Source organism: Oncorhynchus clarkii, chromosome 30 (genome assembly GCF_045791955.1).
Source record: "Oncorhynchus clarkii lewisi isolate Uvic-CL-2024 chromosome 30, UVic_Ocla_1.0, whole genome shotgun sequence".
NCBI lineage: Eukaryota > Metazoa > Chordata > Actinopteri > Salmoniformes > Salmonidae > Oncorhynchus > Oncorhynchus clarkii.
Window position 1 is genome coordinate 45,492,309 of NC_092176.1, and position 24,484 is coordinate 45,516,792.

At 43.0% G+C, this 24,484-nt stretch overlaps 1 protein-coding gene across 1 annotated transcript in view; it reads right to left on the bottom strand.

Moving 5' to 3' along the window:
- The window catches only part of LOC139390116 (AT-rich interactive domain-containing protein 3A-like), a 223,416-nt gene that overhangs the window by 167,133 nt on the left and 31,799 nt on the right, over nt 1-24,484 (bottom strand). The window contains exon 3 of the mRNA XM_071137277.1: nt 18,291-18,374. Coding sequence (XP_070993378.1) covers nt 18,291-18,374 — 84 coding nt within the window. The remainder of the gene's footprint in view (nt 1-18,290; nt 18,375-24,484) is intronic.

Here is a 24,484-nt window from a genome sequence, read left to right on the forward strand (position 1 = left end):
GTCTCCAGCTGCCAGACAGATTTTTCATTGTTGTATCCGGGATTCAAACTGGCAACCCTCCTGTTACTGGCTTGCCTCTCTTACCGCTAGGCTACCTGCCACCCCCATCTATGTGTCTATCTATCCAGATCGGGGCAGTTCTTCTTCCCCTTTTGTTCTGTTCTGATCTTCCTCCTCCTGTTGTCAGTTAGTTCTGTCCTGGTCTTCCTCCTCCTGTTGTCAGTTAGATATGTCCAGACAGGGCAGATCTAACTCCTCCTCTTTTATTTATTTAACCTTTTATTTAACTAGGCAAGTCAGTTAAGAACAAATTCTTATTTATAATGACGGCCTACCGGGGAACAGTGGGTTAACTGCCTTGTTCAGGGGTAGAACGACAGATTTGTACCTTGTCAGCTCGGGGATTCTATCTAGCAACCTTTTCGGTTACTAGTCCAACGCTCTAACCACTAGGCTACCTGCTGGTTACTGGCCTAATGCTCTAACCACTAGGCTACCTGCTGGTTACTGGCCCAACGCTCTAACCACTAGGCTACCTGCTGGTTACTAGTCCAACACTCTAACCACTAGGCTACCTGCTGGTTACAAGGCCAACGCTCTAACCATTAGGCTACCTGCTCGTTACTGGCCCAACTCTCTAACCACTAGGCTACCTGCCTCTAACCACTAGGCTAGCTGCTGGTTACTAGTCCAACACTCTAACCACTAGGCTACCTGCTGGTTACTAGTACAACACTCTAACCACTAGGCTAGCTGCTGGTTACTAGTCCAACGCTCTAACCACTAGGCTACCTGCTGATTACTAGTCCAACGCTCTAACCACTAGGCTACCTGCTGGTTACTGGTCCAACACTCTAACCACTAGGCTACCTGCTGGTTACTAGTCCAACGCTCTAACCACTAGGCTACCTGCTGGTTACTCGTCCAACGCTCTAACCACTAGACTACCTGCTGGTTACTAGTCCAACGCTCTAACCACTAGACTACCTGCTGGTTACTAGTCCAACGCTCTAACCACTAGACTCCCTTATGGTTACTAGTCCAACACTCTAACCACTAGGCTACCTGCTAGTTACTAGTCCAATGCTCTAACCACTAGGCTACCTGCCTCTAACCACTAGACTACCTGCTGGTTATTAGTCCAACACTCTAACCACTAGGCTACCTGCTGGTTACTAGTCCAACACTCTAACCACTAGGTTACCTGCTGGTTACTAGTCCAATGCTCTAACCACTACGCTACCTGCTGGTTACTAGTCCAACACTCTAACCACTAGGCTACCTGCCTCTAACCACTAGACTACCTGCTGGTTACTAGTCCAACACTCTAACCACTAGGCTAACTGCTGGTTACTAGTCCAACACTAACCACTAGGCTACCTGCTGGTTACTAGTCCAACACTCTAACCACTACCACCTGCCGTGCTGTTGTCAGTTTGTTTATTTTTCCTTCATGGATATTTCTGCTTTGATTTGCTGCTGCAGTGCTCTTCAAATCAAATGATTTGCATTGTTTGCTTTATAGGACAGTGAGTACAAATGGAGGATACAACCCTGGATATAACCCTGGGTGAACACTGTTAGACAGTGTATATCACCCTGGATGGACACTGTTAGACAGTGTATATCACCCTGGGTGGACACTGTTAGACAGTGTATACACCCTGGGTGGACACTGTTAGACAGTGTATATCATCCTGGATGGACCCTGTTAGATACTGTACATAACCCTGGGTGGACACTATTAGATACCGTATATAACCCTGTGTGGATAATGTTAGATACTGTATATAACCCTGGGAGGTTAATGTTAGAGACCGTATATAACCCGGGGTGGACACTGTTAGACAGTGTATATCACCCTGGGTGGACACTGTTAGATAATGTACATAACCCTGGGTGGATAATGTTAGATACCGCATATAACCCGGGGTGGATAATGTTAGATACCGTATATAACCCGAGGTGGATAATGTAAGATACCGTATATAACAGCAGCAGTAGTTGTATAGATGTGAGGGACAGCAGTAGTTATATAGATGTGACGGGCAGCAGTAGTTATATAGATGTGACGGGCAGCAGTAGTTGTATAGATGTGAGAGGGGCAGCAGTAGTTGTATAGATGTGATTGGCAGCAGTACCTGTATAGATGTGAGGGGCAACAGTAGTTGTATAGATGTGAGAGGGGCAGCAGTAGTTGTATAGATGTGGGAGGGGCAGCAGTAATTCTGTAGATGTGAGAGGGGCAGCAGTAGTTGTATAGATGTGGGAGGGGCAGCAGTAGTTCTGTAGATGTGAGATGTGAGAGGGGCAGCAGTATCCGTGTCGATGTGAGAGGGGAAACCATGTCTCTTGTCAAGGAATCGTCTTGGAGAAATGGCATGCAGCTTTCAATCTGGCTGTAGACTAACTATTTATTACCTTTCTAATGCCGCTGGTTTCACATTCCCTCCTTCTGTAAACATGTCAGAGACTTGCCAAGGCCAACAACAACATCACATCACTGAATATACACATGACTACACATAGCTGTATTTATGGTTCAACCTCCCTGTATTAAGTCATACATCAGCTGTGTACAACTCAAACCATCTGGCAGCGTAGATAGGGTTTCTTCAGACACGGCATAGACGGACAAGCTTTGTGCTTGTTCAAACCTGCTCTACATCTTGTTTGGTTGTCTCTGGTTGTAGAAAATCTTTTTCACCCCCCAGAGGCAAGATTGAGTGATTGGACCAAAAACCTAATGGCTCAAACAAGTAACGCATTATCCAACAAGGGTTGATAAAAAAAAAACATGAGCACTTCCTAGAATAGACTTTCCAAGAACGTATGATTGCTGTAACTGCTACAAATATCGACCTACTAAAACAATTTATGTGGACATCTGAGGGTTAAACCTGGATTGGGGTGATTGGTTGATTGGCTGATCCACTTGGGAGTCCAGTGCGATTAGGAAATAAACTGAAGCTAGCCTTAGCCTAGTAGCGATGTGGCTAGCAGTGCCACCTGAAGCTAACCTTTATCTTAGTAGCAATGTGGCTAACAGTGCCACCTGAAGCTAACCTTAGCTTAGTAGCGATGTGGCTAACAGTGTCACCTGAAGCTAACCTTAGTTTAGTAGCGATGTGGCTAACAGTGTCACCTGAAGCTAACCTTAGTTTAGTAGCGATGTGGCTACCAGTGTCACTTGAAGCTCATCTTAGCTTTGTAGCAAATATTTGTTTATTTGACAGAGACCATACACAACAGACATTGCACCAGATTCCAGCTAAGCTAATTAATCTGTAGTCCATGTAGTACAGTTTGTCACTTAGTGTCTGGAGGAATGTTCTAGATCTATACCGAAGAGGAGCGGAGTATTAGCCTACATGTATTGTAGTGTAGCTTACATGTATTGGAGTGTTAGCCTACATGTATTGGAGTGTTAGCCTATATGTATTGGAGTGTAGCCTACATGTATTGGAGTGTAGCCTACATGAATTGGAGTGTAGCCTACATGAATTGGAGTGTTAGCCTACATGTATTGGAGTGTTAGCCTACATGTATTGGAGTGTTAGCCTACATGTATTGGAGTGTTAGCCTACATGTATTGGAGTGTAGCCTACATGTATTAGAGTGTAACCAACATGTATTGAGTGTTAGACTACATGTATTGCAGTGTTAATGCAACAGTATAGACTTTACGTCAGTCCCCTCGCCCCGACCTGGGCGCGAAGCAGGGACGCTCTGCACACGTTAACAGTCACTCTCGAAGCATCGTTACCCATCGCTTCACAAAAGACGCTGTTTTTTTTTTTTTTTCAAGGGGAACCACTACTTCAAGGTCTCAGAGCAAGTGACATCATCGATTGAAACGCCACTAGCGCGCACCACCGCTAACTACCTAGCAATTTCACATCGGCTACATTAGCCTACATGTATTACAGCGTTAGCCTACATGTATTACAGTGTTAGCCTACATGTATTAGAGTGTAACCAACATGTATTGAGTGTTAGCCTACATGTATTGGAGTGTTAGCCTACATGTATTAGAATGTAGCCTAAATGTATTGGAGTGTTAGCCTACATGTATTGGAGTGTTAGCCTACATGTATTGTAATGTTAGCCTACATGTATTAGAGTGTTAGCTTACATGTATTGGAGTGTTAGCCTACATGTATTAGAGTGTTAGCCTACATGTATTAGAGTGCAGCCTACATGTATTGGAGTGTAGACTACATGTATTGGATTTTAGCCTACATGTAATGTAGTGTTAGCCTACATGTATTGGAGTAGAGCCTACATGTATTGGAGTGTTAGATTACATGTATTGGAGTGTTAGCCTACATGTATTGGAGTGTTAGCCTACATGTATTGTAATGTTAGCCTACATGTATTAGAGTGTTAGCCTGCATGTATTGGAGTGTTAGCCTACATGTATTGTAATGTTAGCCTACATGTATTAGAGTGTTAGCCTACATGTAATGGAGTGTTAGCCTACATGTATTGGAGTGTTAGCCTATATGTATTATAGTGTAGCCAATATGTATTGGAGTGTTAACGTACATGTAAAGGGTTAGCCTGCATGTATCGGAGTGTTAGTTTACATGTAATGGAGTGTTAGCTTACATGTATTGGAGTGTTAGCCTACATGTAATGGAGTGTTAGCCTATATGTATTATAGTGTTAGCCTACATGTATTAGAGTGTTAGCCTGCATGTATTGGAGTGGTAGCCTACATGTATTGGAGTGGTAGCCTACACGTATTGGAGTTTTAGTCTACATGTATTTGAGTGTAGCCTACATGTATTGGAGTGTTAGCCTACATGTATTGGAGTGTTAGCCTACATGTATTGGAGTGTTAGCCTACATGTTTTGAAGTGTTAGCCTACATGTATTGGAGTGTAAGCCTACATGAATTGGAGTGTTAGCCTACATGTAATGGAGAGTTAGCCTACATGTATTGGAGTGTTAACCTACATGTATTGGAGTGTTAGCCTACATGTAAAGGGTTAGCCTACATGTATCGGAGTGTTAGCTTACATTAATTGGAGTGTTAGCCTACATGTAATGGAGTGTTAGCCTACTAGTATTGGAGTGTTAGCCAACATGTATCGGAGTGTTAGCCTACATGTAATGGAGTGTTAGCCTACATGTAATGGAGTGTTAGCCTACATGTATTAGATTGTTAGCCTACATGTATTGGAGTAGAGCCTACGTGTATTATAGTGTTATACTACATGTATTGGAGTGTAGCCTACATGTATTGGAGTGTTAGCCTACATGTATTGGAGTGTAGCCTACATGTATTGGAGTGTAGCCTACATGTATTATAGTGCAAGCCTACATGTATTGGAGTGTTAGCCTACATGTATTGGAGTGTTAGCCTACATGTATTGGAGTGTTAGCCTACATGAATTACAGTGTTAGCCTACATGTATTGGAGTGTTAGTTTACATGTAATGGAGTGTTAGCTTACATGTATTGGAGTGTTAGCCTACATGTAATGGAGTGTTAGCCTATATGTATTATAGTGTTAGCCTACATGTATTAGAGTGTTAGCCTGCATGTATTGGAGTGGTAGCCTACATGTATTGGAGTGGTAGCCTACACGTATTGGAGTTTTAGCCTACATGTATTTGAGTGTAGCCTACATGTATTGGAGTGTTAGCCTACATGTATTGGAGTGTTAGCCTACATGTATTGGAGTGTTAGCCTACATGTTTTGAAGTGTTAGCCTACATGTATTGGAGTGTAAGCCTACATGAATTGGAGTGTTAGCCTACATGTAATGGAGAGTTAGCCTACATGTATTGGAGTGTTAGCCTACATGTAAAGGGTTAGCCTACATGTATCGGAGTGTTAGCTTACATTAATTGGAGTGTTAGCCTACATGTAATGGAGTGTTAGCCTACTAGTATTGGAGTGTTAGCCAACATGTATCGGAGTGTTAGCCTACATGTAATGGAGTGTTAGCCTACATGTAATGGAGTGTTAGCCTACATGTATTAGATTGTTAGCCTACATGTATTGGAGTAGAGCCTACGTGTATTATAGTGTTATACTACATGTATTGGAGTGTAGCCTACATGTATTGGAGTGTTAGCCTACATGTATTGGAGTGTAGCCTACATGTATTGGAGTGTAGCCTACATGTATTATAGTGTAAGCCTACATGTATTGGAGTGTTAGCCTACATGTATTGGAGTGTTAGCCTACATGTATTGGAGTGTTAGCCTACATGAATTACAGTGTTAGCCTACATGTATTGGAGTGTAGCCTACATGTAATGGAGTGTTAGCCTACATGTATTATAGTGTAAGCCTACATGTATTGGAGTGTTAGCCTACATGTATTGGAGTGTTAGCCTACATGTATTGGAGTGTTAGCCTACATGTATTGGAGTGTTAGCCTACATGAATTACAGTGTTAGCCTACATGTATTGGAGTGTAGCCTACATGTAATGGAGTGTTAGCCTACATGTATTGGAGTGTAGCCTACATGTAATGGAGTGTTAGCCTACATGTATTGGAGTGTACCCTACATGTATTGGAGTGTAGACTACATGTATTGGAGTGTTAGCCTACATGTAGTGGAGTAGAGCCTACATGAATTGGAGTTTCAGCCTACATGTATTGGAGTTTCAGCCTACATGTATGTAGTGTTAGCCTACATGTATTGGAGTAGAGCCTACATGTATTGGAGTGTTAGCCTACATGTATTGGAGTTTCAGCCTACATGTATTGGAGTTTCAGCCTACATGTACTGAAGTGTCAGCCTACATGTATTGGAGTGTCAGCCTACATGTACTGGAGTGTTAGCCTACATGTATTGGAATGTTAGCCTACATGTATTGGAGTGTCAGCCTACATGTACTGGAGTGTTTTCCTACATGTACCCTAGCTTCCCTGCCTCATGCGCTCCCTCACTAATCTGTTGTTTTAACTCTGTGATCCCCTTAGTGATCTCTGACCAACTAAGGAATCCATAAATTGCATTCCAAATGGCACTTGTCCAGAGCACATGAGGCTCTGTTCAAAAGTAATGCACTATATAGGGAACAGGGTGCAGCTTTGGGACGCAGCCCAGAAACAGTTAGCAGTGCAGTAAGCAGAGCTCTACCACAGAGCCATGATGCTGCTGGATGTGGGTCAGTCCCAAATAGAAACAGAGTGTCAGCAAGCTCCTGTTAGATTTCACAGCACTGATTCCTCAGCTGATAAAAGAGGATCCCCTTACAGACCAGACCAAGGCTACATTCTTTAAGACACTGACATGGTTTTGTATGGATTATATAGGTTTGGCATTTAAAGCTAGAATTCTTAATTTTAACGATAACAAAGTGGACACCCAGCCTAGGTTTTGGTAAAAAGCTGAGCTGGAATTTTTATTACCAATATCATCATTCATAGGTCATTTTGATGCAAGGACTGACCCGTTTAAACCATGTTTTAAGGCTATACAGTGTTTGTTTACATTTACTTTGTTTAGTAAAACAAGTTTATATCTTGGGTTCTCATGGAGTGTGCCATTTGAACTAAAGCTCATGAGGAATTTATAAATTATATTCTCCCCCCCCCCCCTAAAAAAAAGGATCTATGGTTACTGTAGATATCATTAAATAATAAAAATGGATGTAGCAATTTAGGATTCTAGATTTATTAAGAAAGATTGTCAATCTTTATTCATTTACTCCAGGAGTGAATTTGAGTGAAGTATTAATTAGTGGTTCTACTCAATCAGGAATTTAGATCCTGAACCACCACGGCAGTGGGAATAGGTTTTCATAGAGGGTCATGTGGAGCCTAATTTCCTCTTAATTATCTGTTATAAATGTTTATTAGTTAGAGAGAGAGAGAGAGAGATCACCCTCTCCAGAGACCTTGCTTCAGCCAACCCCTGGGCCGAGTCTAACCCCCTCCCTGGGCCGAGTCTAACCCCCTCCCTGGGCCGAGACTAACCCCCTCCCTGGGCCGAGACTAACCCCCTCCCTGGGCCGAGTCTAACCCCCTCCCTGGGCCGAGTCTAACCCCCTCCCTGGGCCGGGTCTAACCCCCTCCCTGGGTCGAGTCTAACCCACTCCCTGGGCCGGGTCTAACCACCTCCCTGGGCCACATGGGTCTTCTTGACGCCAAAAACAAGTCCACACTGTTGACCACTCTTTTAAGTGCTTTAACTCCCTCCTTCCCTCCAGAATCATATAGCCTCCATTGACCTCTTGTCTTGTCTTTTTTTCTTCCAAAGGGGTTAATATTGATCTATCATCCTCCATGTGAAGCCGCTTCAATAATCCTCTATCCTCTCCTCCCAGCGAGCGTGGCTCTTGCTACGCGGCCGACCGGACATTTGTCAGGAAGGAGCGTTGATGGGCTGTGAATGAAATTGGTCAAGAAAAAAAAAATACCCATTACCTTGTCAGAATTCTATTTTTACGTCATTAGGCCGTATTCGGGGAGAATGGGATTATGTCCACGGGCTGATGGAGATGCCTAACGCCTTATAGTGGGGCAGTAAATAATGATTGGCTATAGAGGAGTCCTAGCCACTAGGTCTTACTCAGTCATATCATTATTTTATAAAAAGACACCAGAATTTCCAACTGATGTAAGAGGGTGAGGGTGGGGTGGGGGGGGTGGGGGGGGGGGTGTCAACTGTGTTTGCGTTGTATCTGGAGTAAATTGATCAGAATGTATTATCATTTATAATAAGAGGTTTCATCTTCATTCTTCGCTCTCATACCATTGAGGCCAAATAGAAATGGAGGGGGACTAAGCCCCCCCCCCCCCTCATAAATTACGCCCTAGAAGAAGTTATAACCTTCCTTTGTTTGTGCAATGTTGTTCCTCCGTGCTATCTGAGCAGGGAAAACAAAGAAAGGAAGCCCAACTGTTTCCTTCTAAATACCAGAGGATCTATATAGCGTGTTTTAGGAACTATATCAGGTTTGTATTGATTCTAACTACACTTTCAATCTGAATTTACTGATTTTTTTTTCCCTGATCCTGGCGATAGAGCAGCCGAGGCCCAGGCTTTGGGGGGAGGATTCCTCTTTATTACAGTTAAAATGACGACGGATATGGCTTTAACGGTATTAATCAACTGCTGTGTCGTCTCCCTATTGCCTTTTCTCTTTCAGTTCACACTTTTCGCTGAGGCGTTCGGCAGCAAACCATGGGAACCCCCTCGCTTGCTAAAGACAATCTATTTCCCTATTTGCCAATTAGCTCAGAATTTCCAGTAGAAGATTTTCATTCATAACAAAAAAAAGACACATTGATGCATAATCTCTTATTCTATTCGTCTTCTTCTACAGATTAAAGGTGGACACAAGGTTGGACTGTCTGCTATCCAACGGAATCAAACTAAATGACACAGGAAATAGGAAATAACTCGGCCTCGGATGAAGGCGGCGAGCGCCAGTACCACTTCGGGGGGGAAAACAAAAGACCCCGTGGCCATTTTCATGAAGAATGTCCGAGGAAAGGACAAGAGACCATCAAAGACATTTATGGGGGAAAAAAAAGGAAAACATTGTTTTCCTCTCTTTTACATTCTGTTGTTTAAAGGACATTGCAATGGCCAATGACCTCGAGAGTGGAATGCAGTGGAAAAATAAAAGGGTCTGTCACTGCCTGGGAAAAAGATCAGGTTCCAGGATTCAATAAATACAATGAGGCAATCCTACTTTCTTCACACAATAATCAAAGGACCATTTTTTTCGACCACCGCATTCTAAGCGAATGAAAAAGGCGATAGCTTTTCATGCCATTGTTGTAAGAAGGTCAGAGTGGGCATTCCATTAGGTGTTGTAAGAAGGTCAGAGTGGGCATTCCATTAGGTGTTATATTAAGGTCAGAGTGGGCATTCCATTAGGTGTTATATTAAGGTCAGAGTGGGCATTCCATTAGGTGTTGTATTAAGGTCAGAGTGGGCATTCCATTAGGTGTTGTAAGAAGGTTAGAGTGGGCATTCCATTAGGTGTTGTATTAAGGTCAGAGTGGGCATTCCATTAGGTGTTATATTAAGGTCAGAGTGGGCATTCCATTAGGTGTTGTAAGAAGGTCAGAGTGGGCATTCCATTAGGTGTTGTATTAAGGTCAGAGTGGGCATTCCATTAGGTGTTGTATTAAGGTCAGAGTGGGCATTCCATTAGGTGTTGTAAGAAGGTCAGAGTGGGCATTCCATTAGGTGTTATATTAAGGTCAGAGTGGGCATTCCATTAGGTGTTGTATTAAGGTCAGAGTGGGCATTCCATTAGGTGTTGTATTAAGGTCAGAGTGGGCATTCCATTAGGTGTTATATTAAGGTCAGAGTGGGCATTCCATTAGGTGTTATATTAAGGTCAGAGTGGGCATTCCATTAGGTGTTGTATTAAGGTCAGAGTGGGCATTCCATTAGGTGTTATATTAAGGTCAGAGTGAGCATTCCATTAGGTGTTGTAAGAAGGTCAGAGTGGGCATTCCATTAGGTGTTGTATTAAGGTCAGAGTGGGCATTCCATTAGGTGTTGTAAGAAGGTCAGAGTGGGCATTCCATTAGGTGTTGTATTAAGGTCAGAGTGAGCATTCCATTAGGTGTTGTATTAAGGTCAGAGTGAGCATTCCATTAGGTGTTATATTAAGGTCAGAGTGGGCATTCCATTAGGTGTTATATGAAGGTCAAAGTGGGCATTCCATTAGGTGTTATATTAAGGTCAGAGTGGGCATTCCATTTGACGTTAGGGTCGTTTGCAGGATAATGTCCAGAAGACTTCTTAGCTTGTCATCATATTTCCTTACAGAGCAGTATGGAATTAGTTTTTCACAACAGTGAACAATTCAAACTATTTAACCCTGAATAATAAATTCTGATTTATATAATGCCCACTAAGCAGTTGATTTTTTTATCCTTTACTTAACCATCGAAGTCATACTGAGATGTAGAAATATTTTTTTGTACAACCTGCCCTGTACTTTTGTACGCCTGATTTTTGTCGTTTTACTATCCTGTCTTTGCAACACTAGAACCGTCAAGTCTTTCAATCTTACCCTTTTCATTTTTGTAATTTCAATAACTTTATTTAAATAAAAACCATGAGCCCACCTGTCCCTGTGTGTATTTTACACTCTAAGAGTACTTTGAGATGAATATCATAAAAATATTAAAACGTTTCAGAACATTTCATCCTCAAAGCGCCACTTAGTGTGTTGTGAAATGAATGTCAAGAAATATTTTAAATTGTATATATCTGCCTTATTGCTGGACCCCAAGAATAGTAGCTGCTGCCTTGGCAGGAACTAATGGGGATCTATAATAAACCCCAGGAAGAGTAGCTGCTGCCTTGGCAGGAACTAATGGGGATCTATAATAAACCCCAGGAAGAGTAGCTGCTGCCTTGGCAGGAACTAATGGGGATCTATAATAAACCCCAGGAAGAGTAGCTGCTGCCTTGTCAGGAACTAATGGGGATCCATAATAAACCCCAGGAAGAGTAGCTGCTGCTTTGGCAGGAACTAATGGGGATCCACAATAAACCCCAGGAAAGTAGCTGCTGCCTTGGCAGGAACTAATGGGGATCCATAATAAACCCCAGGAAGAGTAGCTGCTGCCTTGGCAGGAACTAATGGGGATCCATAATAAACCCCAGGAAGAGTAGCTGCTGCCTTGTCAGGAACTAATGGGGATCCATAATAAACCCCAGGAAGAGTAGCTGCTGCCTTGGCAGGAACTAATGGGGATCCATAATAAACCCCAGGAAGAATAGCTGCTGCCTTGACAGGAGCTAATGGGGATCCATAATAAACCCCAGGAAAAGTAGCTGCTGCCTTGTCAGGAACTAATGGGGATCCATAATAAACCCCAGGAAGAGTAGCTGCTGCTTTGGCAGGAACTAATGGGGATCCACAATAAACCCCAGGAAAGTAGCTGCTGCCTTGGCAGGAACTAATGGGGATCCATAATAAACCCCAGGAAGAGTAGCTGCTGCCTTGGCAGGAACTAATGGGGATCCATAATAAACCCCAGGAAGAGTAGCTGCTGCCTTGGCAGGAACTAATGGGGATCCATAATAAACCCCAGGAAGAATAGCTGCTGCCTTGACAGGAGCTAATGGGGATCCATAATAAACCCCAGGAAAAGTAGCTGCTGCCTTGGCAGGAACTAATGGGGATACATAATAAAACCCCGGAAGAGTAGCTTCTGCCTTGGCAGGAACTAATGGGGATCCATAATAAACCCCAGGAAGAGTAGCTGCTGCCCTGGCAGGAACTAATGGGGATCCATAATAAACCCCAGGAAGAGTAGCTGCTGCCTTGGCAGGAACTAATGGGGATCCATAATAAACCCCAGGAAGAGTAGCTGCTGCCTTGGCAGGAACTAATGGGGATCCATAATAAACCCCAGGAAGAGTAGCTGCTGCCTTGGCAGGAACTAATGGGGAGCCATAATAAACCCCAGGAAGAGTAGCTGCTGACTTGGCAGGAATTAATAGGGATCCATAATAAACCCCAGGAAGAGTAGCTACTGCCTTGGCAGGAACTAATGGGGATCCATAATAAACCTCAGGAAGAGTAGCTGCAGCCTTGGCAGGAACTAATGGGGATCCATAATAAACCCCAGGAAGAGTAGCTGCTGACTTGGCAGGAACTAATAGGGATCCATAATAAACCCCAGGAAGAGTATCTGCTGCCTTGGCAGGAGCTAATAAGGGTCCCTAATAAACCCCTGGAAGCACAATAACTGTTTGCCGGGAGCTTCATGAAATGGGTTTCCATGGTTGAGCAGCCGCGCACAAGCCTAATATCACCATGTGCAATGCTAAGCGTCGGCTGGAATGGTGTAAAGTTTGCCGATATTAGCATCTGGAGCAGTGAAAATGCGTTCTCTGGAGTGATGAATCACGATTCCCCATCTGGCAGTCCGACGAACAGATCTGGGTTTGGCAGATGCCAGGAGAAAGCTACTTGCCCCAATGCATAGTGCCAACTATAAAGTTTGGCGGAGGACGAATAATGGTCTGGGGCTGTTTTTCATGGTTCTATCTTGGCCCCTTAGTTCCAGCGAAATCTTAACGCTACAGCATACAATGACATTCTAGACGATTCTGTGCTTCCAACTTTGTGGGAGCAGTTTGGGGAAGGCCCTTTCCTGTTTCAGCATGACAATGCGAGGTCCATACAGAATGGTTTGGAGATCGATGCGGAAGAACTTGACTAGAAAACACTCTAACGTTTCCAAAACTGTAAAGATATTGTCTGTGAGTATAACAGAACTGATGTTGAAAGCGAAAGCCTGAGAAAAATCCAATCCGGAAGTGCCCCAGGATTTGAAAGCGCTGCGTTCCAATGACTCCCAATATGGCTGTGAATGTAGATATAGATATTAGAAAAACACCTTGAGGATGGATTCTAAGCAACGTTTGCCATGTTTCTGTTGATATTATGGAGCTAATTTGGAATATTTTTCGGCCTTGTGGTGACCTCAATTTCCGGGCGATTTCTCAGCCAAACGTGAAGAACAAACAGAGCTGTTTCGCCTACAAAAATAATATTTTGGGAAAAAATGAACTTTGGCTATCTACCTGGGAGTCTCGTGAGTGAAAACATCCGAAGTTCATCAAAGGTAAACAATTTAATTTGATTGCTTTTCTGATTTCCGTGACAAGGTTGCTTGCTGCTAGCAAGACATAATGCTATGCTAGGCTATTATAAACTTACACAAATGCTTGTCTAGCCTTGGCTGTAAAGCATATTTTGAAAATCTGAGATGACAGGGTGATTAAAACCTGTTGCGTCGACCAAACCCGGATCCGGGATTCTATTTACAGACCTAAGCTCATTACCATAACGCAACGTTAACTATTCATGAAAATCGCAAATGAAATGAAATAAATATGCCATCTCTCAAGCTTAGCCTTTTGTAAACAACACTGTCATCTCAGATTTTCAAAATATCCTTCTCAACCATAGGAAAACAATCATTTGTGTAAAAGTGGCTAGCTAGCGTAGCATTTAGCGTTAGCATTAGCGTTAGCATCCAGCACGCAAGATTTCAACAAAAACATAAAAGCCTTCAAATAAAATCATTTACCTTTGAAGAACTTCGGATGTTTTCAATGAGGAGACTCTCAGTTAGATAGCAGATGCTCAGTTTCTCCAAAAAATATTATTTGTGTATTAGAAATAGCTCCGTTTTGTACATCACATTTGACTACCAAAAAAAAAACGAAAATTCAGTCCTCAAAACGCAAACTTTTTTCCAAATTAACTCCATAATATCGACTGAAAACATGGCAAACGTTGTTTAGAATCAATCCTCAAGGTGTTTTTCACATATCTCTTCAATGATATATCGTTCGTGGAAGCATGGTTTCTCCCCTCAATCAAATGGAAAAGTACAAGCAGCTGGCGTTTGCGCACCGAATTCCACGCAGGACACCAGGCGGACACTTGGAAAATGTAGTCTCTTATGGTCAATCTTCCAATGATATGCCTACAAATACGTCACAATGCTGCAAACACCTTGGGGAAACGACAGAAAGTGTAGGCTCATTCCTTGCGCAATCACAGCCATATAAGGAGACAATGGAAAACAGAGCTTCAGAGATTCTGCTCATTTCCTGCTTGACGCATCATCTTGGTTTCGCCTGTAGAATGAGTTCTGGGGCACTTACAGACAATATCTTTGCAGATTCTGAAACTTCAGTGTTTTCTTTCCAAAACGGTCAATAATATGCATAGTCGAGCATCTTTTCGTGACAAAATATTGCGCTTAAAACGGGAACGTTTTTTATCCAAAAATGAAATAGCGCCCCTAGAGATCCAAGAGGTTAACAAAAGGCTAAGCTGTGTCTCAATATATTTCATTTGTGATTTTCATGAATAGGAAGATTTTCTAGGGATATTTATGTCCGCTGCGTTATGCTAATTAGTTTCAGGCGGTGATTACGCTCCCGGATCCGGGATGGGTAGTATCAAGAGTGACCATGGTGATATTGTCTATATAAATGCAGCTGCCACTGTATTCAAGCCATTGGACCCAGTTTTTCAATGTACATTACGGGAGCTCAGTACACGTCACTTTGTATCAGAAAGTAGGCTGGCCTTGAAGTAGTGTAGTTGATGTGTATATAGATATGTATAGTGTAATTGATGTTTATAGGTATAGTGTCAATCACCGTATTCTTATCGGCAGACTCAACAGCCTTGGTTTCTCTAATGATTGCCTCGCCTTGTTCACTAAAATACTTCTCAGATAGAGTTCAGTGTGTCAAATCGGAGGGCCTGACAGTCTCTATGGGGGTGCCACAGGGTTCAATTCTCGGGCCGACTCTTTTCTCTGTATATATCAATGATGTCGCTCTTGTTGCTGGTGATTCTTTGATCCACCTCTACACAGACGACACCATTCTGTATACTTCTGGCCCTTCTTTGGACACTGTGTTAACAAATCTCCAAACGAGCTTCAATGCCATACAACACACCTTCCGTGGCCTCCAACTGCTCTTAAACGCTAGTAAAACTAAATGCATGCTCATCAACCGATCGCTGCCCACACCTGCCTGCCCGCCTAGCATCACTACTCTGGACGGTTCTGACTTAGAATATGTGGACAACTATAAATACCTAGGTGTCTGGTTAGACTGTAAACTCTCTTTCCAGACTCACATGAAGCATCTCCAATCAGAGGTTAAATCTAGAATTGGCTTTCTATTTCGCAACAAAGCCTCCTTGCCTCATGCTGCCAAACATTCCCTCGTAAAACGGACTATCCTACCGATCCTTGACTTTCGACGATGTCATTTACAAAATATCCTCCAACACTCCACTCAGCAAATTGGATGCAGTCTATCACAGTGCCTTCCGTTTTGTCACCAAAACCCCATATACTACCCACCACTGCGACCTGTATGCTCTCGTTGGTTGGCCCTCGGTACATATTCGTCGCCAAACCCACTGGCTCCAGGTCATCTATAAGTCTTTGCTTGGTTAAGCCCCGCCTTATCTCAGCTCACTGGTCACCATAGCAACACCCACCTGTAGCACGCGCTCCAGCAGGTATATTTCACTGGTCATCCCCAAAGCCAATTCCTCTTTGGCCATCTTTCCTTCCAGTTCTCTGCTGCCAATGACTGGAACGAATTGCAAAAATCACTGAAGTTGGAGACTTATATCTCCTTCACTAACTTTATTAAGCATCAGCTGTCAGACCAGCTTACCAACCGCTGCAGCTGTACACAGCCCATCTGTAAATAGTCCATCCAACCAACTACCTACCTCATCCTCATATTTGTTTTTGATTTTCTGCTCTTTTGCACAGCAGTATCTCTACTTGCACATTAATCTTCTGCACATCTATCACTCCAGTGTTAAGTTGGTAAATTGTAATTACTTCGCCACTATGGCCTATTTATTGCCTTACCTCCTTACTCCATTTGCACACACTGTATATAGATTTTTCTATTGTGTTATTGACTGTACGTTTGTTAATGTGTAACTCTGTGTTGTTGTTTTTCTCGCACTGCTTTGCTTTATCTTAAAATGAAATAAAGTGATGTGTATATAGGTATGTATAATTTAATTGATGTGTGTGGGAAGGAATTAGTTAGAATAAATCCCACATTTCACTAGAAGCTACTGTGTTATTATCCTGACTAATATCCTATACTTCTGTCTACCTCTCTCTCTCCCTCATCTCAACCTTTCTCCCTCTCCAAGACAATCATACTTACTCAAAACATACTTACATCATAAAATGACAACACTAAATGTCTCCCCTGTTGTCAGGCATTAAGTAGCCATAGTGTGACTGTGTTGTTAGGCATTAAGTAGCCATAGTGTGACTGTGTTGTTAGGCATTAAGTAGCCATAGTGTGACTGTGTTGATAGGCATTAAGTAGCCATAGTGTGACTGTGTTGTCAGGCATTAAGTAGCCATAGTGTGACTGTGTTGTTAGGCATTAAGTAGCCATAGTGTGACTGTGTTGTCAGGTACTAAGTAGCCATAGAGTGACTGTGTTGTCAGGCATTAAGTAGCCATAGTGTGACTGTGTTGTCAGGCATTAAGTAGCCATAGTGTGACTGTGTTGTCAGGCACTAAGTAGCCATAGTGTGACTGTGTTGTTAGGCATTAAGTAGCCATAGTGTGACTGTGTTGTCAGGTACTAAGTAGCCATAGAGTGACTGTGTCCCAGCTTCCTCTCTGGTGCACTGCCTTGTCCTGAACACATTTTAAAAGACAAAACAGATGATCATCTCTTCAGTGGACAGGAAGGAAAAGAAGACACACAACCTGACCATACTATATCTATCCTATATCTCTCCTATATCTATCCTATATCTCTCCTATATCTATCCTATATCTGTCCTATATCTATCCTGTATCTATCCTATATCTATCCTATATCTATCCTATATCTATCCTATATCTCTCCTATATATATCCTATATCTGTCCTATATCTATCCTATATCTGTCCTATATCTATCCTATATCTCTCCTGTATCTATCCTATATCTATCCTATAGCTATCCTATATCTATCCTGTATCTATCCTATATCTATCCTATATCTCTCCTGTATCTGTCCTATATCTATCCTATATCTATCCTATATATCCTATATATCAATCTATCCGGCAGGGTAGCCTAGTCGTTAGAGTGGTGGACTAGTAACCGAAAAGTTACAAGTTCGAAGGCAGTTAACCCACTGTTCCTAGGCCGTCATTGTAAATAAGAATCTGTTCTTAACTGACTTGCCCAGTTAAATAAAGGTTAAAAACATCTGTCCTATAGCTATCCTGTATCTATCCTATAGTGATGATATATTTATCCTATAGGTAAAAGATAAACAGTCATTATAAAGTCACATCCCAAAAGCAGTAGCTCCAGTTTCCTTGTGTTTTCTATACGTAGAACATGACACCACAGCCAAACTCCACTTCGAATAGTTGATCCATTATTGGATTGATGGCTGAGTGTTACCTCACACCTCTCTATCTGCCAAAGAGGGTGTTGTCTTTCACAGAGAAGGGAGGGACGGAAAGGAAAGGAGAGGAGAGGAGAGGAGAGGAGAGGAGAGGAGAGGAGAGGAGAGGAGAGGAGAGGAGAGGAGGGAAGAGTGAAACATAGCTGGTCAGCTTTTGTTAGTTAACCCAATGCTCCCTGTCACTCACTGCCTCAGGGGGTGGGCACTACGGCAGGCATCTAAGAGCCAATTGGTTGGTTGGTTGGTTGGCGGTTAAGGTGGAGGGGAGTGAAAGCGGTGTTAAGTGGGTGGGGGGTATCGCAAGGCGAGTAAGGGGGCGGGGAAAGTAGGGGCGGGGTTACTGACCTCCTGAATCAGAGACGAGGAGCCGCCACCGATACCGACACTTGAATTTCCCAGCTTCCTCTCTGGTGCACTGCCTTGTCCTGACTGAACACATTTTAAAGGACAAAACAGATGATCATCTCTTCAGTGGACAGGAAGGAAAGGAAGACACGCAACAACAGCACATCCTGACCACATACTGACAACAACCTGAGCACATCCTGACCACATACTGACAACAACCTGACCACATACTGACAACAACCTGACCACATACTGACAACAACCTGAGCACATCCTGACCACATACTGACAACAACCTGACCACATACTGACAACAACCTGACCACAACCTGACAAAAACCTGACCACATACTGACAACAACCTGACCACATACTGAAAGCAACCTGACAACAACCTGACCACATACTGACAACAACCTGACCACATACTGACAACAACCTGACCACAACCTGACAACAACCTGACCACATACTGACAACAACCTGAGCACATCCTGACCACATACTGACAACAACCTGACCACATACTGACAACAACCTGACCACATACTGACAACAACCTGAGCACATCCTGACCACATACTGACAACAACCTGACCACATACTGACAACAACCTGACCACAACCTGACAAAAACCTGACCACATACTGACAACAACCTGACCACATACTGAAAACAACCTGACCACAACCTGACCACATACTGACAACAGCCTGACCACATACTGACAACAACCTGACCACAACCTGACCACATACTGACAACAACCTCACCACAACCTGACAACAACCTGACCACATACTGACAACAACCTGACAACAACCTGAGCACATCCTGACAACAACCTGACCACAACCTGACAACAACCTGACCACATACTAACAACAACCTGACAACAACCTGAGCACATCCTGATCACATACTGACAACAACCTGACCACATACGGACAACAACCTGACAACAACCTGACCACAACCTGACCACATACTGACAACAACCTGACCACACACTGACAACAACCTGACCACAACCTGATAACAACCTGACAATAACCTGACACAACCTGACCACATACTGACAACAACCTGACCACATACTGACAACAACCTGACCACACACTGACAACAACCTGACAAACACTGACCACAACCTGACCACAACCTGACAAACACTGACCACAACCTGACCACACACTGACAACAACCTGACAAACACTGACCACAACCTGACAAACACTGACAACAATCTGACCACAACCTGACCACATACTGACAACAACCTGACCACATACTGACAACAACCTGACCACACACTGACAACAACCTGACAACAACCTGACCACACACTGACAACAACCTGACAACAACCTGACCACAACCTGACCACATACTGACAACAATCTGACCACAACCTGACCACATACTGACAACAACCTGGCAACAACCTGACCACATACTGACAACAACCTGACAAACACTGACCACAACCTGACCACAACCTGACAACAACCTGACAAACACTGACCACAACCTGACCACAACCTGACAATAACCTGACCACAACCTGACAAACACTGACCACAACCTGACAAACACTGACCACAACCTGACCACAACCTGACCACAACCTGACAAACACTGACCACAACCTGACCACACACTGACAACAACCTGACCACATACTGACAACAACCTGACAAACACTGACCACAACCTGACCACAACCTGACCACAACCTGACAAACACTGACAACAACCTGACAACAACCTGACCACATACTGACAACAACCTGACCACATACTGACAACAATCTGACAACAACCTGACCACATACTGACAACAACCTGACCACATACTGACCACAACCTGACAAACACTGACAACAACCTGACAAACACTGACAACAACCTGACAACAACCTGAACAACAATTAAACCGTGGACAAGATAAACACACAACGCCCCTCTTTTAAAATGAAAGGGAAGGAGATATTTAAATAGCATGTAAAATGTATAGACTAAATATAAAAACTAAATGTAGTCTAGTCTAGGCAAGGTCAAATCATTTAAACATACACATGAACAAAAACAAAATCATAATTTTACTATGATGACATTGTCTTTTCAACAAAGTCTATCATTCTAAAGACAATAAAATATGTAATTTGCAATACACACCATACTTGTCCCAAGAGAGGGGGATTGAGATGCTAAATATATGTAAAGAGAGTAGTACAGGGCTGGTTTATGCAAAACCATGCAAAGTGGATGATGTTAGTTGTCCCAGTATGAGGAAGGGACCGAGGATTGATAACAGACAGATGACAGGAAGAGAGAGACCATCAGGAAGGAGGAGTGATATCAAATGACAGGAAGTGAGAGAACATCAGGAAGGAGGAGTGATAACAGACAGATGACAGGAAGTGAGAGACCATTAGGAAGGAGGAGTGATATCAGATGACAGGAAGAGAGAGACCATCAGGAAGGAGGAGTGATATCAGATGACAGGAAGAGAGAGACCATCAGGAAGGAGGAGTGATAACAGAAAGAGAGAGACCATCAGGAAGGAGGAGTGATATCAGATGACAGGAAGAGAGCGACCATCAGGAAGGAGGAGTGATATCAGATGACAGGAAGAGAGAGACCATCCTAAGCTCATTATTTGCATCGGGATGCAAACACATTGTTCCTCTGTTCAAGTTGTTCTTTCCCTCTCCCTGTCTCTTTCTTTCTCTCCTCTTATCTGTATAAACCTTTCTCCCTCTCTCTCACTTTCCACCACTCTCTCCCAGGCTATATATGGACTGTTGTATCTTCCTTCCTTTTTTGTGTTTCTCTCTTGTTGGCTCTCTCTCTCCTTATCCATCCATCCAACAATCCCTCCTCCACCCCACACCAGTGTTGCTAGTCAGTTAGAGGGCTTAACACAAGGTAATTGACTCACGTTACAACCTACAGACAGACAGACAGACAGACAGACAGACAGGCAGGCAGACAGACAGACAGACAGACAGACAGACAGACAGACAGACAGACAGACAGACAGACAGACGGAGGCGGACAGACAGACAGACAGACAGACAGACAGACAGACAGACGGAGTCGCAGACAGACAGACAGACAGACAGACAGACAGACAGGAGCATCAATAAAACACAATATAATAAGATTATAAGATAATATTATTAGATAACATTATTACGAAAATAAGACAATATTGTCAATGAGATAATATATACATATATACAGTGGCTTGCGAAAGTATTCGGCCCCCTTGAACTTTGCGACCTTTTGCCACATTTCAGGCTTCAAACATAAAGATATAAAACTGTATTTTTTTGTGAAGAATCAACAACAAGTGGGACACAATCATGAAGTGGAATGACATTTATTGGATATTTCAAACTTTTTTAACAAATCAAAAACTGAAAAATTGGGCGTGCAAAATTATTCAGCCCCTTTACTTTCAGTGCAGCAAACTCTCTCCAGAAGTTCAGTGAGGATCTCTGAATGATCCAATGTTGACCTATATGACTAATGATGATAAATACAATCCACCTGTGTTTAATCAAGTCTCCGTATAAATGCACCTGCACTGTGATAGTCTCAGAGGTCCGTTAAAAGCGCAGAGAGCATCATGAAGAACAAGGAACACACCAGGCAGGTCCGAGATACTGTTGTGAAGAAGTTTAAAGCCGGATTTGGATTCAAAAAGATTTCCCAAGCTTTAAACATCCCAAGGAGCACTGTGCAAGCGATAATATTGAAATGGAAGGAGTATCAGACCACTGCAAATCTACCAAGACCTGGCCGTCCCTCTAAACTTTCAGCTCATACAAGGAGAAGACTGATCAGAGATGCAGCCAAGAGGCCAATGATCACTCTGGATGAACTGCAGAGATCTACAGCTGAGGTGGGAGACTCTGTCCATAGGACAACAATCAGACGTATATTGCACAAATCTGGCCTTTATGGAAGAGTGGCAAGAAGAAAGCCATTTCTTAAAGATATCCATAAAAAGTGTTGTTTAAAGTTTGCCAAAAGCCACCTGGGAGACACACCAAACATGTGGAAGAAGGTGCCCTGGTCAGATGAAACCAAAATTGAACTTTTTGGCAACAATGCAAAACGTTATGTTTGGCGTAAAAGCAACACATCTGAACACACCATCCCCACTGTCAAACATGGTGGTGGCAGCATCATGGTTTGGGCCTGCTTTTTTTCAGCAGGGACAGGGAAGATGGTTAAAATTGATGGGAAGATGGATGGAGCCAAATACAGGACCATTCTGGAAGAAAACCTGATGGAGTCTGCAAAAGACCTGAGACTGGGATGGAGATTTGTCTTCCAACAAGACAATGATCCAAAACATAAAGCAAAATCTACAATGGAATGGTTCAAAAATAAACATATCCAGGTGTTAGAATGGCCAAGTCAAAGTCCAGACCTGAATCCAATCGAGAATCTGTGGAAAGAACTGAAAACTGCTGTTCACAAATGCTCTCCATCCAACCTCACTGAGCTCGAGCTGTTTTGCAAGGAGGAATGGGAAAAAAATTCAGTCTCTCGATGTGCAAAACTGATAGAGACATACCCCAAGCGACTTACAGCTGTAATCGCAGCAAAAGGTGGCGCTACAAAGTATTAACTTAAGGGGGCTGAATAATTTTGCACGCCCAATTTTTCAGTTTTTGATTTGTTCAAAAAGTTTGAAATATCCAATAAATGTCGTTCCACTTCATGATTGTGTCCCACTTGTTGTTGATTCTTCACAAAAAAATACAGTTTTATATCTTTATGTTTGAAGCCTGAAATGTGGCAAAAGGTCGCAAAGTTCAAGGGGGCCGAATACTTTTGCAAGGCACTGTAATTGTCTACATCATTTCCAATCCACCATATATATTTGTATATATTATTTTAAATATGTTTATATACAGTCAAGCGTTTGGACACACCTACTCATTCAAGGGTTTTTCTTTAATTTTCATTATACAACCTGTCCCCCTCAGTCAATATGGTGCTGCATAGCCAACCTGTCCCCCTCAGTCAATATGGTGCTGCATAGCCAACCTGTCCCCCTCAGTCAATATGGTGCTGCATAGCCAACCTGTCCCCCTCAGTCAACATGGTGCTGCATAGCCAACCTGTCCCCCTCAGTCAACATGGTGCTGCATAGCCAACCTGTCCCCCTCAGTCAATATGGTGCTGCATAGCCAACATGTCCCCCTCAGTCAATATGGTGCTGCATAGCCAACCTGTCCCCCTCAGTCAACATGGTGCTGCATAGCCAACCTGCCCCCCTCAGTCAACATGGTGCTGCATAGCCAACCTGTCCCCCTCAGTCAACATGGTGCTGCATAGCCAACCTGTCCCCCTCAGTCAATATGGTGCTGCATAGCCAACCTGTCCCCCTCAGTCAATATGGTGCTGCATAGCCAACCTGTCCCCCTCAGTCAATATGGTGCTGCATAGCCAACCTGTCCCCCTCAGTCAATATGGTGCTGCATAGCCAACCTGTCCCCCTCAGTCAATATGGTGCTGCATAGCCAACCTGTCCCCCTCAGTCAATATGGTGCTGCATAGCCAACCTGTCCCCCTCAGTCAATATGGTGCTGCATAGCCAACCTGTCCCCCTCAGTCAACATGGTGCTGCATAGCCAACCTGTCCCCCTCAGTCAACATGGTGCTGCATAGCCAACCTGTCCCCCTCAGTCAATATGGTGCTGCATAGCCAACCTGTCCCCCTCAGTCAATATGGTGCTGCATAGCCAACATGTCCCCCTCAGTCAATATGGTGCTGCATAGCCAACATGTCCCCCTCAGTCAATATGGTGCTGCATAGCCAACATGTCACCAGCAATTACATACAGCAGTATTATGAATACCAGCAATTCAAATGCAACATATAAATCCCTTCATTGGTTGTAAACACTAAGACGAGGCAGCTTTTATAATACTATATGGTGTATCTGTTATAATACTATATGGTGTATCTGTTATAATACTATATGGTATATATATGGTGTATCTGTTATAATACTATATGGTGTATCTGTTATAATACTATATGGTATATATATGGTGTATCTGTTATAATACTATATGGTGTATCTGTTATAATACTATATGGTATATATATGGTGTATCTGTTATAATACTATATGGTGTATCTGTTATAATACTATATGGT